The sequence below is a fragment of the Blennius ocellaris genome (assembly GCF_963422515.1).
Source record: "Blennius ocellaris genome assembly, chromosome: 13".
In the NCBI taxonomy this organism is placed as follows: Eukaryota; Metazoa; Chordata; class Actinopteri; order Blenniiformes; family Blenniidae; genus Blennius; species Blennius ocellaris.
In genome coordinates this window covers 632,501-647,232 of record NC_137662.1, presented here as the reverse complement: position 1 = coordinate 647,232, position 14,732 = coordinate 632,501, and the positions used below count along the sequence as shown (strand labels likewise).

Here is a 14,732-nt window from a genome sequence, read left to right as displayed (position 1 = left end):
CTACATCCTGATAGGACAGATCCTCCAGGGGGAGGGGCTACATCCTGATAGGACAGGTCCTCCAGGGGGAGGGGCTACATCCTGATAGGACAGGTCCTCCAGGGGGAGGGGCTACATCCTTATAGGACAGGTCCTCTAGGGGGAGGGGCTACATCCTGATAGGACAGGTCCTCTAGGGGGAGGGGCTACATCCTTATAGGACGGGTCCTCCAGGGGGGAGGGGCTACATCCTGATAGGACAGATCCTCCAGGGGGAGGGGCTACATCCTGATAGGACAGGTCCTCTAGGGGGAGGGGCTACATCCTGATAGGACAGGTCCTCTAGGGGGAGGGGCTACATCCTTATAGGACGGGTCCTCCAGGGGGGAGGGGCTACATCCTGATAGGACAGATCCTCCAGGGGGAGGGGCTAACTCATCCACAGGACTGCAACCTGGGCCACGGGGGGAGGGAATACAGAAACAGCAGCCCAGGCTTTAACTTTTTTTTTCACACCTTCAAGAAAATTGTACGGACGGTGTGTACAGGATTCCAGCTGGTGGCGCCACTGAACCGGTTCTTTAAACACCAAAGACCTATTTCTCTCAAATGTTGTAGACAAACGTGTCTTGTTGTGTGTTAGTGAGCACTTGTCCTGACCAGATAATCATCCACCTCACAGGCATATCAAGATGCTGAGTTGATAGGATGAATATTGCACAGGTGTGGTCGGGGGGGGGGGGGGGGGGGGGGTCAGAAAACCAGTCCGTATCTGGTGTTACCACCTCCACAGTGCCTCAGGCCTCACACAGTGCAACACATCTCCTTCACATAGAGTTGATCAGGTTGTTTGATTGAGGCCTGTGGAATGTAAAAAAAGTGGAATGCAAAACCATTAGCCCAACCATTTCAGTGTTTGCAGTTCTTTGAGACTTCTTTGATTGACATTTCAACCCTTCAACTGGCAGGACTGATGCTTTTCATTCTATGTGAATGTGATCAGCTGTGAACACTACGATCTGATAATGTTCACAAGGTAAGGAAGTCCAGCACTCAGCCGTACATTACCACTCAACGTGAAACATGAAGGCACGGACTCATCCTTCAACACTTTGAAAAGTACATTTACACATTAAATTATTAGTCATTATTCAGTTGTGTTTGTATACCATCATCACATACAACGGTATGTGCCTTCATTTGTTGAGGAAGCATCAGATTGACAGATTTCAGTTTGAGAAGAACCCGGCCTGGCCTTACAGACCGACAGGCTCTGGAACAACCTGTGGCTCCAATCAACAAGGTGACTCAACATTGTCTTTACTTTTCATAGAAATAAAATACTGTGATTTTATTGTTTGTAGAAAACAGATGCTTCACCAGAAAGCTAAACAATGAGAAATGTTAACTATGGCCATATATAAATATGACCTGCATATGTGTTACATTTCTATATTTCAGTTCTAAAAACCTCTTTCACTCAGTAGAATTTCCTTTGTGATGTGACGACAATGTTGAGTATTCTGCTACAAGCTGTGGGTGAAAAGAAATGTTGACATTATCCAACACGTGCATGAATTAACTTAATTTTTACCAGATACCCGAGCTCAGTTTAACACACTCTGAACATGTTTCTTAAATTTTTTTAACTTTATTTTTGTTACAGGTTTTTCATGATTACATGGTTGACAAAAAGAAATACACACACATGCAAAAAAACATTAAAATAAACAAAAACTCAACTACACACAAAACCAATAAAAACCAAGGACAATAGAGTTTGATGGTATTTTTTTTACATTTTGTTGGGAGGGGGAGTGGAGTGTAGAGTATGTTTCTTTCCTTTATCATATGTTCCATCTGTTCAGAGTATATTGTAGTAATGAACTAGTCAATAGGGCCAGTATTCATGTAACATATATACATATATAAGTTAATATTCCATGTATCCCTGTTCCATGTAGTTATAAGGCATTCTTCATCTTTCACTGTTTTCTTATTTTGTTCATTTAAGTCACGACATCCAAATAAATCGTGGTTTTTACCAAACATGTTGGAGTTCAGGAAGAAGCCCTAAAAAGAAGCGTGAGTCATTGTTACACGAGCAGCATCAGCGCTTTGAATACTGTGTCCAGGTGAGCACAATGAGAAACGACAGCTTTCTTTACTGGCTGAAAGTGTTTGGCACATGCACACCTTTCAATTTGACCATGCTTCTAACCAGACAAGCAGCACACACACGACACTGCACAAGCTCCGACACGCCAGGGTCTCCTGGTGACTCAGCCGTACAGCTCACCTTTAAAAGTCTCCACATTTCCTCTGCTGATGAACTTGATGCACTGGCGGTAACAGCTCACAATCCGAGTCTGGCTCAACTTGAAGGCCATGGACATGATGGCCATGCCAACAATGATAAACAGAGAGGTGATCATGAAGTAGTTGGGGTGGTTGGGGACGATGTCGCCGAAGCCGATGGTGGTGAGCGTGATGAAGCAGAAGTAGTAGGGGTCAAAGCCTTTGAATTCAGTTTCCCATATTGGCAGAATCAAACCACCAAAGCAAATATATGCAAATACAATGAAAAGAATGAGTATGAAGGGAACATCCAGCATCTCCATGCCATCCCCCAACCCCGTGAAGTCCCATATGGCAAACCCTTCGGGCGGCCGCGGCAGCCGGTCCAGCTCCGGGCAGGAGATGGTCCTGAGCAAGGGGCTCTTCCTAAAAAAGTTCTCCCTGGCCAAAATCTTCTCAAAGATCTCTTTGTTGTTTTGGAGGTGGATGGATTTGCTCCGTACGTCCGCTTGGCTACGCATCACCTGCCGGATGTCCATGGGCTCACGGATCACAACGTCGTGCCTGAAGACGAAGGTCCCGTCCTCCAAGGTCCGGTGGGCGGAGTCTGCTGCCCTCTGCTCAGACTTCCAGGGTGACCAGGCGTGCGAGCGCAGTGTTTTGAAAAGGGAATGAAGGCGGATGTAGGCACGGGACATCACTATGGCGAGGAAGTCTCCCACGTCGAGAATAACCAGGAGCATGAGAGGGATGCCCACCATGGCGTACAAGACACACACCACCTTACCAGGTAGGGTCACTGGATAGATCTCTCCATAGCCTGCAACAACAACACCTACTGGTTAATACTGTGTTTGTGTGTGTGTGTGTGTGTGTGTTTGTGTGTGTGTGTGTGTGTGTGTGTGTGTACTACCACCTTGAATTGGATGAATTGATGAAATCTCCCTCAGGGCCCATCCACACCAGGAAACCGCTTCACCTAAACCTAAACTAAGAAGTGTGAAAACAGGTTTTTTTGGAACACGGGTCCCAGAGTGGGGAAATTTAAACCCCCCCGGGGTGTAGACGGCACCCCGCCGCGGTCCATGATGTCATCAAATAACCACAACAATCAGAGACGACAAGCTCCAGTCGAGCTACAGAAGTTACATGACGCTATCAGCAGAAAGAGCGTGGCCATACACCTATGGAACTAGACTTGTATCGAGGTTTATGAGCAGGAAAAAGGATTGTTTATTTCATCATGTGGATGTACCCTCAGTTTGCTTTTCTGTTGAGGATGATCTCACTAATGTGAGAAAGAATGTACTGTAAAGGTGAGGCTGACAGCCATAATCCCTCCCACCACACACTGCCTTTTTGACTGGCTTGTATCTGTGAGCTTGGGCCAGTGTGTACAGGTGGTATACAATGAAAACAAGCTGCTCACAATGTACTTGAATCAACAAGATAGCGTAAGAATAAAACATCACAGGCGTTTCATTTCATGAAACAGAAAGTGGAGCATGACGGGAGCCTTGCCCTCATGGCCTTTAGATGTTTGAAGTGAAATATGCAAAGTGATTTTCATACATCCCACAAACAACAACTGTCCTTGAACCGGTCTCAGTACGACGTAGGACCAGACTAAAGACATCACCACCATTCTCTCACCATGCCATCTTTGATCAGCGACGGAGTGTTGCCATATCAAGAAAGAACAAACGTTCTGTCTGACTCAGCAGCACAGAGCCCAGCCTGCCTCTAACATCTATAAACTACAAGTTTTCTGCCATCATGTGAAAACTGCTCTGCTCTGGAAAAGGGGCGACTGTGGCTCAGCTGGCCGAGCGGCCATTTCTCAATTGGAAGGTTCTCAATTGGATTCCCTTCTCTTACTGTCCAAGCAGACTGGTCCCGACAGGTCGGACGCCTTGAGGGGTCGCTGCCTCTGTTGGTGTGTGAATGAGTGGGTGTGATTAAACTGTAAAGAACTCAGGGGAAGGCTCATGCAGTGGAAGAGTGCCAGGTGGGAGAAATCTATTTACACTCTCTTGTCGTCAGATGCCTCTTTTTCTACAGGAAGAACCAGGTTCTAGTTCTGGTCCAGATCCAGATTTAGCACCAGTTCTTTGTCTTTCCACCACCAAGGCTCCGACCGACCAGGAGCTAAACTGGTGCTAAGATCGAACTACATTGTTGCTGGACCAGAGTAGAGCCGGAGTAGAGCCGGAGTGGAGCCAGAGTAGAGCCAGAGTGGAGCCAGAGCGGAGCCAGAGCGGAGCCAGAGTGGAGCCAGAGCAGAGCCAGAGCAGAGCCAGAGTAGAGCCAGATTGGAGCCAGAGTAGAGCCAGAGTAGAGCCAGAGTGGAGCCAGAGTGGAGCCAGAGTGGAGCCAGAGTGGAGCCAGAGCAGAGCCAGAGTAGAGCCAGATTGGAGCCAGAGTTGAGCCAGAGCAGAGCCAGAGTAGAGCCAGAGTAGAGCCAGATTGGAGCCAGAGTAGAGCCAGAGTAGAGCCAGAGTAGAGCCAGAGTAGAGCCAGATTGGATCCAGAGTAGAGCCAGATTGGAGCCAGAGTAGAGCCAGAGTAGAGCCAGAGTAGAGCCAGAGTGGAGCCAGAGTAGAGCCAGAGTGGAGCCAGAGTGGAGCCAGAGTGGAGCCAGAGCAGAGCCAGAGTAGAGCCAGAGTAGAGCCAGATTGGAGCCAGAGTGGAGCCAGAGCAGAGCCAGAGTAGAGCCAGAGTAGAGCCAGATTGGAGCCAGAGTAGAGCCAGAGTAGAGCCAGAGTAGAGCCAGAGTAGAGCCAGATTGGATCCAGAGTAGAGCCAGATTGGAGCCAGAGTAGAGCCAGAGTAGAGTCAGAGTAGAGTCAGAGTAGAGCCAGAGTAGAGCCAGAGTAGAGCCAGATTGGAGCCAGAGTAGAGTCAGAGTAGAGCCAGAGTAGAGCCAGAGTAGAGCCAGATTGGAGCCAGAGTAGAGCCAGAGTAGAGCCAGAGTGGAGCCAGAGTAGAGCCAGATTTGAGCCAGAGTAGAGCCAGATTTGAGCCAGAGTGGAGCCAGAGTGGAGCCAGAGCAGAGCCAGAGTAGAGCCAGAGTAGAGCCAGATTGGAGCCAGAGTAGAGCCAGAGTAGAGCCAGAGTAGAGCCAGAGTAGAGCCAGATTGGATCCAGAGTAGAGCCAGATTGGAGCCAGAGTAGAGCCAGAGTAGAGTCAGAGTAGAGTCAGAGTAGAGCCAGAGTAGAGCCAGAGTAGAGCCAGATTGGAGCCAGAGTAGAGTCAGAGTAGAGCCAGAGTAGAGCCAGAGTAGAGCCAGATTGGAGCCAGAGTAGAGCCAGAGTAGAGCCAGAGTGGAGCCAGAGTAGAGCCAGATTTGAGCCAGAGTAGAGTCAGAGTAGAGCCAGAGTAGAGCCAGATTGGAGCCAGAGTGGAGCCAGAGTAGAGCCAGAGTAGAGCCAGAGTAGAGTTAGAGTAGAGCCAGAGTAGAGCCAGAGTAGAGCCAGAGTAGAGCCAGATTGGAGCCAGAGTAGAGTCAGAGTGGAGCCAGAGTAGAGCCAGAGTAGAGTCAGATTGGAGCCAGAGTAGAGTCAGAGTAGAGCCAGAGTAGAGTCAGAGTAGAGTCAGAGTAGAGCCAGAGTAGAGCCAGATTGGAGCCAGAGTAGAGCCAGAGTAGAGCCAGAGTAGAGCCAGATTGGAGCCAGAGTAGAGCCAGAGTAGAGTCAGAGTAGAGCCAGAGTGGAGTCAGAGTAGAGGAGTTATCTCTGAAGTTATCACTATCTGTGAGGAGGAAGAGAGACGGAACCTGCTTTCTGAAATCTACAACACGGAGCCCCAGAGTGGTTATAGAAAACATAATGATCTTGTTGCCACGGATTATTACTATAAGAAGTTGTTCCCTGAAGTTAATAGTACGAGGGAAGGAGATCATTTAATCTGCGATCGCGGAGCCGTGGCGAGACTCGATGTTTTCTGTTTCTGGTCTGAATCCGAGGTTCAGGACAGACTAGATGGAGTGACCTGGTCCAAACTACTGTTACAGTCCGTCTCCTGGTTCCTGGTCCAAACCACTGTTACAGTCTGTCTCCTGGTTCCTGGTCCAAACCACTGTTACAGTCCGTCTCCTGCTTCCTGGTCCAAACCACTGTTACAGTCTGTCTCCTGGTTCCTGGTCCAAACCACTGTTACAGTCTGTCTCCTGGTTCCTGGTCCAAACCACTGCTACAGTCTCTCTCCTGGTCCAAACCACTGTTACAGTCTGTCTCCTGGTTCCTAGTCCAAACCACTGTTACAGTCTGTCTCCTGGTTCCTGGTCCAAACCACTGCTACAGTCTGTCTCCTGGTCCAAACCACTGTTACAGTCTGTCTCCTGGTTCATAGTCCAAACCACTGTTACAGTCTGTCTTCTGGTTCTTAGTCCAAACCACTGCTACAGTCTGTCTCCTGGTCCAAACCACTGTTACAGTCTGTCTCCTGGTTCATAGTCCAAACCACTGTTACAGTCTGTCTCCTGGTTCCTGGTCCAAACCACTGTTACAGTCTGTCTCCTGGTTCCTGGTCCAAACCACTGCTACAGTCTGTCTCCTGGTCCAAACCACTGTTACAGTCTGTCTCCTGGTTCATAGTCCAAACCACTGTTACAGTCTGTCTCCTGGTTCTTAGTCCAAACCACTGCTACAGTCTGTCTCCTGGTCCAAACCACTGTTACAGTCTGTCTCCTGGTTCATAGTCCAAACCACTGTTACAGTCTGTCTCCTGGTTCCTGGTCCAAACTACTGTTACAGTCTGTCTCCTGGTCCAAACCACTGTTACAGTCTATCTCCTGGGTCCTGGTCCAAACCACTGTTACAGCCTGTCTCCTGGTTCCTGGTCCAAACTACTGTTACAGTCTGTCTCCTGGTTCCTGGTCCAAACCACTGTTACAGTCTGACTCCTGGTTCCTGGTCCAAACCACTGTTACAGTCCGTCTCCTGGTTCCTGGTCCAAACCACTATTACAGTCTGTCTCCTGGTCCAAACCACTGTTACAGTATGTCTCCTGGTTCCTGGTCCAAACCACTGTTACAGTCCGTCTCCTGGTTCCTGGACCAAACCACTGTTACCGTCCGTCTCCTGGTTCCTGGTCCAAACCACTGTTACAGTCCGTCTCCTGGTTCCTGGTCCAAGCCACTGCTACATTCTGTCTCCTGGTTCCTGGTCCAAACTACTGTTACAGTCCGTCTCCTGGTTCCTGGTCCAAACCACTATTACAGTTTGTCTCCTGGTCCAAACCACTGTTACAGTCCGTCTCCTGATTCCTGGTCCAAACTACTGTTACAGTCCGTCTCCTGGTTCCTGGTCCAAACCACTATTACAGTCTGTCTCCATGTCCAAACCACTGTTACAGTCCGTCTCCTGGTTCCTGGTCCAAACCACTATTACAGTCCGTCTCCTGGCTCCTGGACCAGACCACTGTTACAGTCTGTCTCCTGGTTCCTTGTCCAAACCACTGTTACAGTCCGTCTCCTGGTCCCTGGTCCAAACCACTGTTACAGTCCGTCTCCTGGTTCCTGGTCCAAACCACTATTACAGTCTGTCTCCTGGTCCAAACCACTGTTACAGTCTGTCTCCTGGTTCCTGGTCCAAACCACTATTACAGTCTGTCTCCTGGTCCAAACCACTGTTACAGTCTGTCTCCTGGTTCATAGTCCAAACCACTGCTACAGTCTGTCTCCTGGTCCAAACCACTGTTACAGTCTGTCTCCTGGTTCATAGTCCAAACCACTGTTACAGTCTGTCTCCTGGTTCCTGGTCCAAACCACTGTTACAGTCTGTCTCCTGGTTCCTGGTCCAAACCACTGTTACAGCCTGTCTCCTGGTTCCTGGTCCAAACAACTGCTACAGTCTGTCTCCCCGTTCCTGGTCCAAACTACTGTTACCGTCCGTCTCCTGGTTCCTGGTCCAAACCACTGTTACAGTCCGTCTCCTGGTTCCTGGTCCAAGCCACTGCTACATTCTGTCTCTTGGTTCCTGGTCCAAACTACTGTTACAGTCCGTCTCCTGGTTCCTGGTCCAAACCACTATTACAGTCTGTCTCCATGTCCAAACCACTGTTACAGTCTGTCTCCTGGTTCCTGGTCCAAACCACAATTACAGTCCGTCTCCTGGCTCCTGGACCAGACCACTGTTACAGTCTGTCTCCTGGTTCCTTGTCCAAACCACTGTTACAGTCCGTCTCCTGGTCCCTGGTCCAAACCACTGTTACAGTCCGTCTCCTGGTTCCTGGTCCAAACCACTATTACAGTCTGTCTCCTGGTCCAAACCACTGTTACAGTCCGTCTCCTGGTTCCTGGTCCAAACCACTGTTACAGTCCGTCTCCTGGTTCCTGGTCCAAACCACTGTTACAGTCCGTCTCCTGGTTCCTGGACCAAACCACTGTTACAGTCCGTCTCCTGGTTCCTGGTCCAAACCACTATTACAGTCTGTCTCTTGGTTCCTGGTCCAAACCACTGTTACAGTCTGTCTCCTGGTTCCTGGTCCAAACCACTGTTACAGTCTGTTTCCCGGTTCCTGGTCCAAACTACTGTTACAGTCTGTCTCCTGGTTCCTGGTCCAAACCACTGTTACAGTCTGTCTCCTGGTTCCTGGTCCAAACCACTGTTACAGTCCGTCTCCTGGTTCCTGGACCAAACCACTGTTACCGTCCGTCTCCTGGTTCCTGGTCCAAACCACTGTTACAGTCCGTCTCCTGGTTCCTGGTCCAAGCCACTGTTACATTCTGTCTCCTGGTTCCTGGTCCAAACTACTGTTACAGTCCGTCTCCTGGTTCCTGGTCCAAACCACTATTACAGTTTGTCTCCTGGTCCAAACCACTGTTACAGTCCGTCTCCTGGTTCCTGGTCCAAACCACTATTACAGTCTGTCTCTTGGTTCCTGGTCCAAACCACTGTTACAGTCTGTCTCCTGGTTCCTGGTCCAAACCACTGTTACAGTCTGTTTCCCGGTTCCTGGTCCAAACTACTGTTACAGTCTGTCTCCTGGTTCCTGGTCCAAACCACTGTTACAGTCTGTCTCCTGGTTCCTGGTCCAAACCACTGTTACAGTCCGTCTCCTGGTTCCTGGACCAAACCACTGTTACCGTCCGTCTCCTGGTTCCTGGTCCAAACCACTGTTACAGTCCGTCTCCTGGTTCCTGGTCCAAGCCACTGTTACATTCTGTCTCCTGGTTCCTGGTCCAAACTACTGTTACAGTCCGTCTCCTGGTTCCTGGTCCAAACCACTATTACAGTTTGTCTCCTGGTCCAAACCACTGTTACAGTCCGTCTCCTGGTTCCTGGTCCAAGCCACTGCTACATTCTGTCTCTTGGTTCCTGGTCCAAACTACTGCTACAGTCCGTCTCCTGGTTCCTGGTCCAAACCACTATTACAGTCTGTCTCCATGTCCAAACCACTGTTACAGTCCGTCTCCTGGTTCCTGGTCCAAACCACTATTACAGTCCGTCTCCTGGTTCCTGGTCCAAACCACTATTACAGTCTGTCTCCTGGTCCAAACCACTGTTACAGTTTTTCTCCTGGTTCCTGGTCCAAACCACTGTTACAGTCCGTCTCCTGGTTCCTGGACCAAACCACTATTACAGTCTGTCTCCTGGTTCCTGGACCAAACCACTGTTACAGTCCGTCTCCTGGTTCCTGGTCCAAACCACTGTTACAGTCCGTCTCCTGGTTCCTGGACCAAACCACTGTTACAGTCCGTCTCCTGGTTCCTGGACCAAACCATTGTTACAGTCTGTCTCCTGGTTCCTGGTCCAAACCACTGTTACAGTCTGTCTCCTGGTTCCTGGACCAAACCACTATTACAGTCTGTCTCCTGGTTCCTGGACCAGACCACTGTTACAGTCCGTCCAAACCACTGTTACAGTCCGTCTCCTGGTTCCTGGATCCTGCCGGCACTACTTTGGTGCAATCAGTGAGATCACTTGGAACCAGTTCTTTGGCGGTGCTCATTATGAACTGAACTAGAACGTGGTTAATATCGGTGGACAAACCCTATTTCCTTCTTGTAATTTGTTTATTCTTTATTCTTCATTTTAGCAGCCATATTTAGCCTGGAATGTATCTACACACGAGACCAGGGGTCTCCAACCCTGGTCCTGGAGGACCCCTGTCCTGCAGGTTTAGCTCCTCCTGGTCCTGGAGGGCCCAGGTCCTGCAGGTTTAGCTCCTCCTGGTCCTGGAGGACTCAGGTCCTTCAGGTTTAGCTCCTCCTGGTCCTGGAGGGCCCAGGTCCTGCAGGTTTAGCTCCTCCTGGTCCTGGAGGGCCCAGGTCCTGCAGGTATAGCTCCTCCTGGTCCTGGAGGACTCAGGTCCTGCAGGTTTAGCTCCTCCTGGTCCTGGAGGGCCCAGGTCCTGCAGGTTTAGCTCCTCCTGGTCCTGGAGGACTCAGGTCCTGCAGGTTTAGCTCCTCCTGGTCCTGGAGGGCCCAGGTCCTGCAGGTTTAGCTCCTCCTGGTCCTGGAGGACTCAGGTCCTGCAGGTTTAGCTCCTCCTGGTCCTGGAGGACTCAGGTACTGCAGGTTTAGCTCCTCCTGGTCCTGGAGGACTCAGGTCCTGCAGGTTTAGCTCGTCCTGGTCCTGGAGGACTCAGGTCCTGCAGGTTTAGCTCCTCCAGGTCCTGGAGGACTCAGGTCCTGCAGGTTTAGCTCCTCCTGGTCCTGGAGGGCCCAGGTCCTGCAGGTTTAGCTCCTCCTGGTCCTGGAGGGCCCAGGTCCTGCAGGTTTAGCTCCTCCTGGTCCTGGAGGACTCAGGTCCTGCAGGTTTAGCTCCTCCTGGTCCTGGAGGACTCAGGTCCTGCAGGTTTAGCTCCTCCTGGTCCTGGAGGGCCCAGGTCCTGCAGGTTTAGCTCCTCCTGGTCCTGGAGGACTCAGGTCCTGCAGGTTTAGCTCCTCCTGGTCCTGGAGGACTCAGGTACTGCAGGTTTAGCTCCTCCTGGTCCTGGAGGACTCAGGTCCTGCAGGTTTAGCTCGTCCTGGTCCTGGAGGACTCAGGTACTGCAGGTTTAGCTCCTCCTGGTCCTGGAGGACTCAGGTCCTGCAGGTTTAGCTCGTCCTGGTCCTGGAGGACTCAGGTCCTGCAGGTTTAGCTCCTCCTGGTCCTGGAGGACTCAGGTCCTGCAGGTTTAGCTCCTCCAGGTCCTGGAGACTCAGGTCCTGCAGGTTTAGCTCCTCCTGGTCCTGGAGGGCCCAGGTCCTGCAGGTTTAGCTCCTCCTGGTCCTGGAGGGCCCAGGTCCTGCAGGTTTAGCTCCTCCCAGTTCAACACACCTGATTGTAATGAAGGCTCCTTATTGGGCTCCTTCACAACCTTGGTGATGACATCATCATTAGATTCAGGTCTGCTGAAGCAGGGAGAGACTAAAACCTGCAGGACCTGGTCCCTCCAGGACCAGGAGGAGCTAAACCTGCAGGACCTGGTCCCTCCAGGCCCGGGAGACCCCTGTTCTACAATAAGACTGTATTGTGACTGTGTGATGGTGTGTCTCACTGTGTCACTTCAAAAGATCTCCATGTTAATGAGCAAAGCTTTTCTGCTGGCTTGTTTCCGCTCACATCCCTGCGGGATCAGGAGTATTTCATCGTTACAGTCAGATTAGGAGGAAATGCACATTATGAGGAATTTAAATCAAGTTATTGTCGTGACAGAGGCTGTTTTCAGGCTGCAGCGATCCAGTGTACTTGGCGACTGGAGCTTGTGGATTGTTCCAGAATATTGTTTGAGTGATTTGTAAAATCAGAAGTATTTGCTCCATTGTTGTTGTAAAACCTGAATTAAATCAGTTGCTTTTTATTCATACTACAATTACAGAGTAAATGAATAAGAAGTTCATTGAGAAAAAAGCTGCAAAGACCCAAGCCTCTAAATCTGTGATGATTACGTGACAATATTTCACTATTTGATAATAAATGTCTCAGGATTGATCGTCTTAACGCACAAATTTATCTTGAAAGTGCCACATTCAGTTTCAGAAGTTCTGATCATTTTGTTGATCAACCTGCACACCACAGGTGAATCTGATTGATGAAAACATGACGAGAATACCAAACCAGATTGTGCTGATGTTTCAAGAGCCTGCAGACCCCCCACAGAGCACACCTCTGGAACTCCTGGAAAGCAGCCGCAGTCCTGCTTCAAAGAGTCAACCTCAAAACCACAGCACTGTGTCTTCTCAGTTACTAAATAGTTCCTCACCACGCCTCAAAAAGAAGAATCAGTTCTGTCACCATCTCCACGTCAACCCAGGATATCTTTGTTCAGGCTTCAGCTGCTCATGCTAATGCTGAGAGAAGTCAGCCTCATCATTCTGAATGCATTTATCTGAGACACAGTAGAGCCCCCTGGAGGTCGAACCAGATGATGCAGCCGTGACTGGAGACGGATGCTCTCTGGTCTAATCTGGTTTTATTCTTCATTCATTGCAACCTTCTGCTGTTGGTTCAATTCCCTGAATGCTGTTGAAGAAGAGCAGCAGCGTCACACCTCTCACATTAAACAAGTTAATAAAGAAGACCTTACATTCACGTTTTAGTGGAAAGAAGTATGAAAACAACGAAAAATGTTTTCTCCACTTCAAAACTGCACTAACAAAACGTTTCATTTAGCCTGATGTCATTCAAACTCAGAATAGGACGGACGCTTAATGAGAAAATGCAGTAAGTGTCCTCTTGTGAATTTCTACACTTGAACCATCCATCCATCCATCTTCGACCATTGGGCCCAGTGCCAACCACCTCACGACGACAGGTACAACGGGACGGTTTCGGTTTGACAGGTGAGGACAGGTTCACCTGGACAGGTGAGGACAGACTCCTTGTCTGAGTGTCCAGTCCCTGAGGGGAGGCGGAGCTTCAGCAGGAGCTGGACGCTGCCGTTCACAGGGAGAAAACTAATCTCACAACTGCAGCTCCGACGACTGCTTGAGCTGTGGTTGTAGGCGTGTTCTTCACCCGACACACACCTGCGTCGTTCACAACCCCACCTACATATTAATGGCACTGTCTTGACGTGGGACCACGCAACAGGATTGGGTCTGGGGGTCCCCACCCACCAGCCCCCCCAATACTTCAGCACTGCATTGTGCAGTGGAAAGCCGCCCACCTCGCCCAGAGCTAATTGTGCCACTGGTCCTGAGGTCCTGTGCCCGTGTTCCCGTCTCAGGGAGCTCCTATCTTAGCCCAAAAGTTCATTAGCAAGGAATTCTTTCTTACCTTAAAGGTGACTCAGGAAGTGTCCAAGAGTAAGTCTTAGCAATGAGTTGACGCCAACATTGATCTTGGTGAGGAGGTTGGTCAACCCGTTGCTATGTGTGATGCAGTCTGCTGAAAGCTGTGATTGGTTGTTAGAGAGGGCAAGACAGGAAAAAAACCCTCTGTGCTCCTATGTTTGTATTCACGAAGCATCCTAAGGCAAAAAGTAGCTCTTAGTGATGTCACTCTGACGAAAAATCTGACGACTTTTCTTAGAATTTTTCCTGACTAAGATAAAAGCAATTCACAAAGCATCTTGAGCCCTAAGAGAGCTCCTAAGGTGGAAAACCACTAAAAGTAGTGAGGAGGGCTTTTAAGAAGCGTAAGAGTTCCTGAAACAGACAAGATGATGGAAATAGAAGAGAAAGGAAACATGTTCTCTGACTATTTAATCAGTAGCACTGACCACTGTGCGGACAAGTTATTTGAAGGTGTGAAAAACGTAAATATTTTAAAGGGGTGTTTGTTTATGTCTCTGCTTGGTACGTCGTTTCATTAATAATCAGTTCTATCCTCTCTATCATTAATAATCAAAGAGAACACTCTGCTGGACAACTATAGACCAACCAGCAACCTGCCATTCATGGCCAAGATCTTTGAGAAGGTCGTCGTCAACCAACTGAGTCAATTCTTAACTTTCAACTACATTTTGGATCAATTTCAGTCAGGCTTTCGTTCTCATCAGAGCATCACTGCTCTTATCAAAATGATGAATGACATAAGGTAGAACACTGATTCAGGAAAAGTATCTGTTCCCATTCTATTGGCTCTAAGTTCTACATTAGACGCTGTGGACCAGAAGGTTTTGTTCCACAGATTACAAACGTGGGTTGGACAAAATGGCAAAATAATGCAATGGTTTAAGTCCGACTTGGAGGAGCAAAGTTATTTTGTAAGCATTGGAAACTTTGAATATGACAGATTACCAATGTCCTGTGGGCTCCTTCAGGACTCTTCGCTTGGACCCCTTGTGTATGCTTCAGGTCCAGACTGGACCGGACCGGTCCATCACCAAACACATGAACTCTGAAGACTCTGAAGTGTTGACGTCCTGCCTGATCCTTCCGTCCCACTAACAGGTGGGGAGAAAGAGCATCACCTCTCCTCACCGGTCACTGCTGACAATAGCCTCACAGTTGTAACAGGATGGTTTCATTACATTTACATTAATGTCTATAGAAGCTTCCCGACTGCTGCTGCTGAGCCAC

General features: G+C 49.4%; 1 protein-coding gene across 1 annotated transcript in view; it reads right to left on the bottom strand.

Annotated features, from left to right (window-relative positions):
- Nucleotides 1-2,261: 2,261 nt before the first annotated feature.
- kcnk18 (potassium channel, subfamily K, member 18) overlaps nt 2,262-14,732 on the bottom strand; it is a gene marked incomplete at its 3' end in the record, with an annotated part of 13,589 nt that continues 1,118 nt past the window's right edge. Inside the window, exon 3 of the mRNA XM_080507363.1 lies at nt 2,262-3,097. Within this exon, the coding sequence (XP_080363489.1) occupies nt 2,262-3,097 (836 nt within the window). The remainder of the gene's footprint in view (nt 3,098-14,732) is intronic.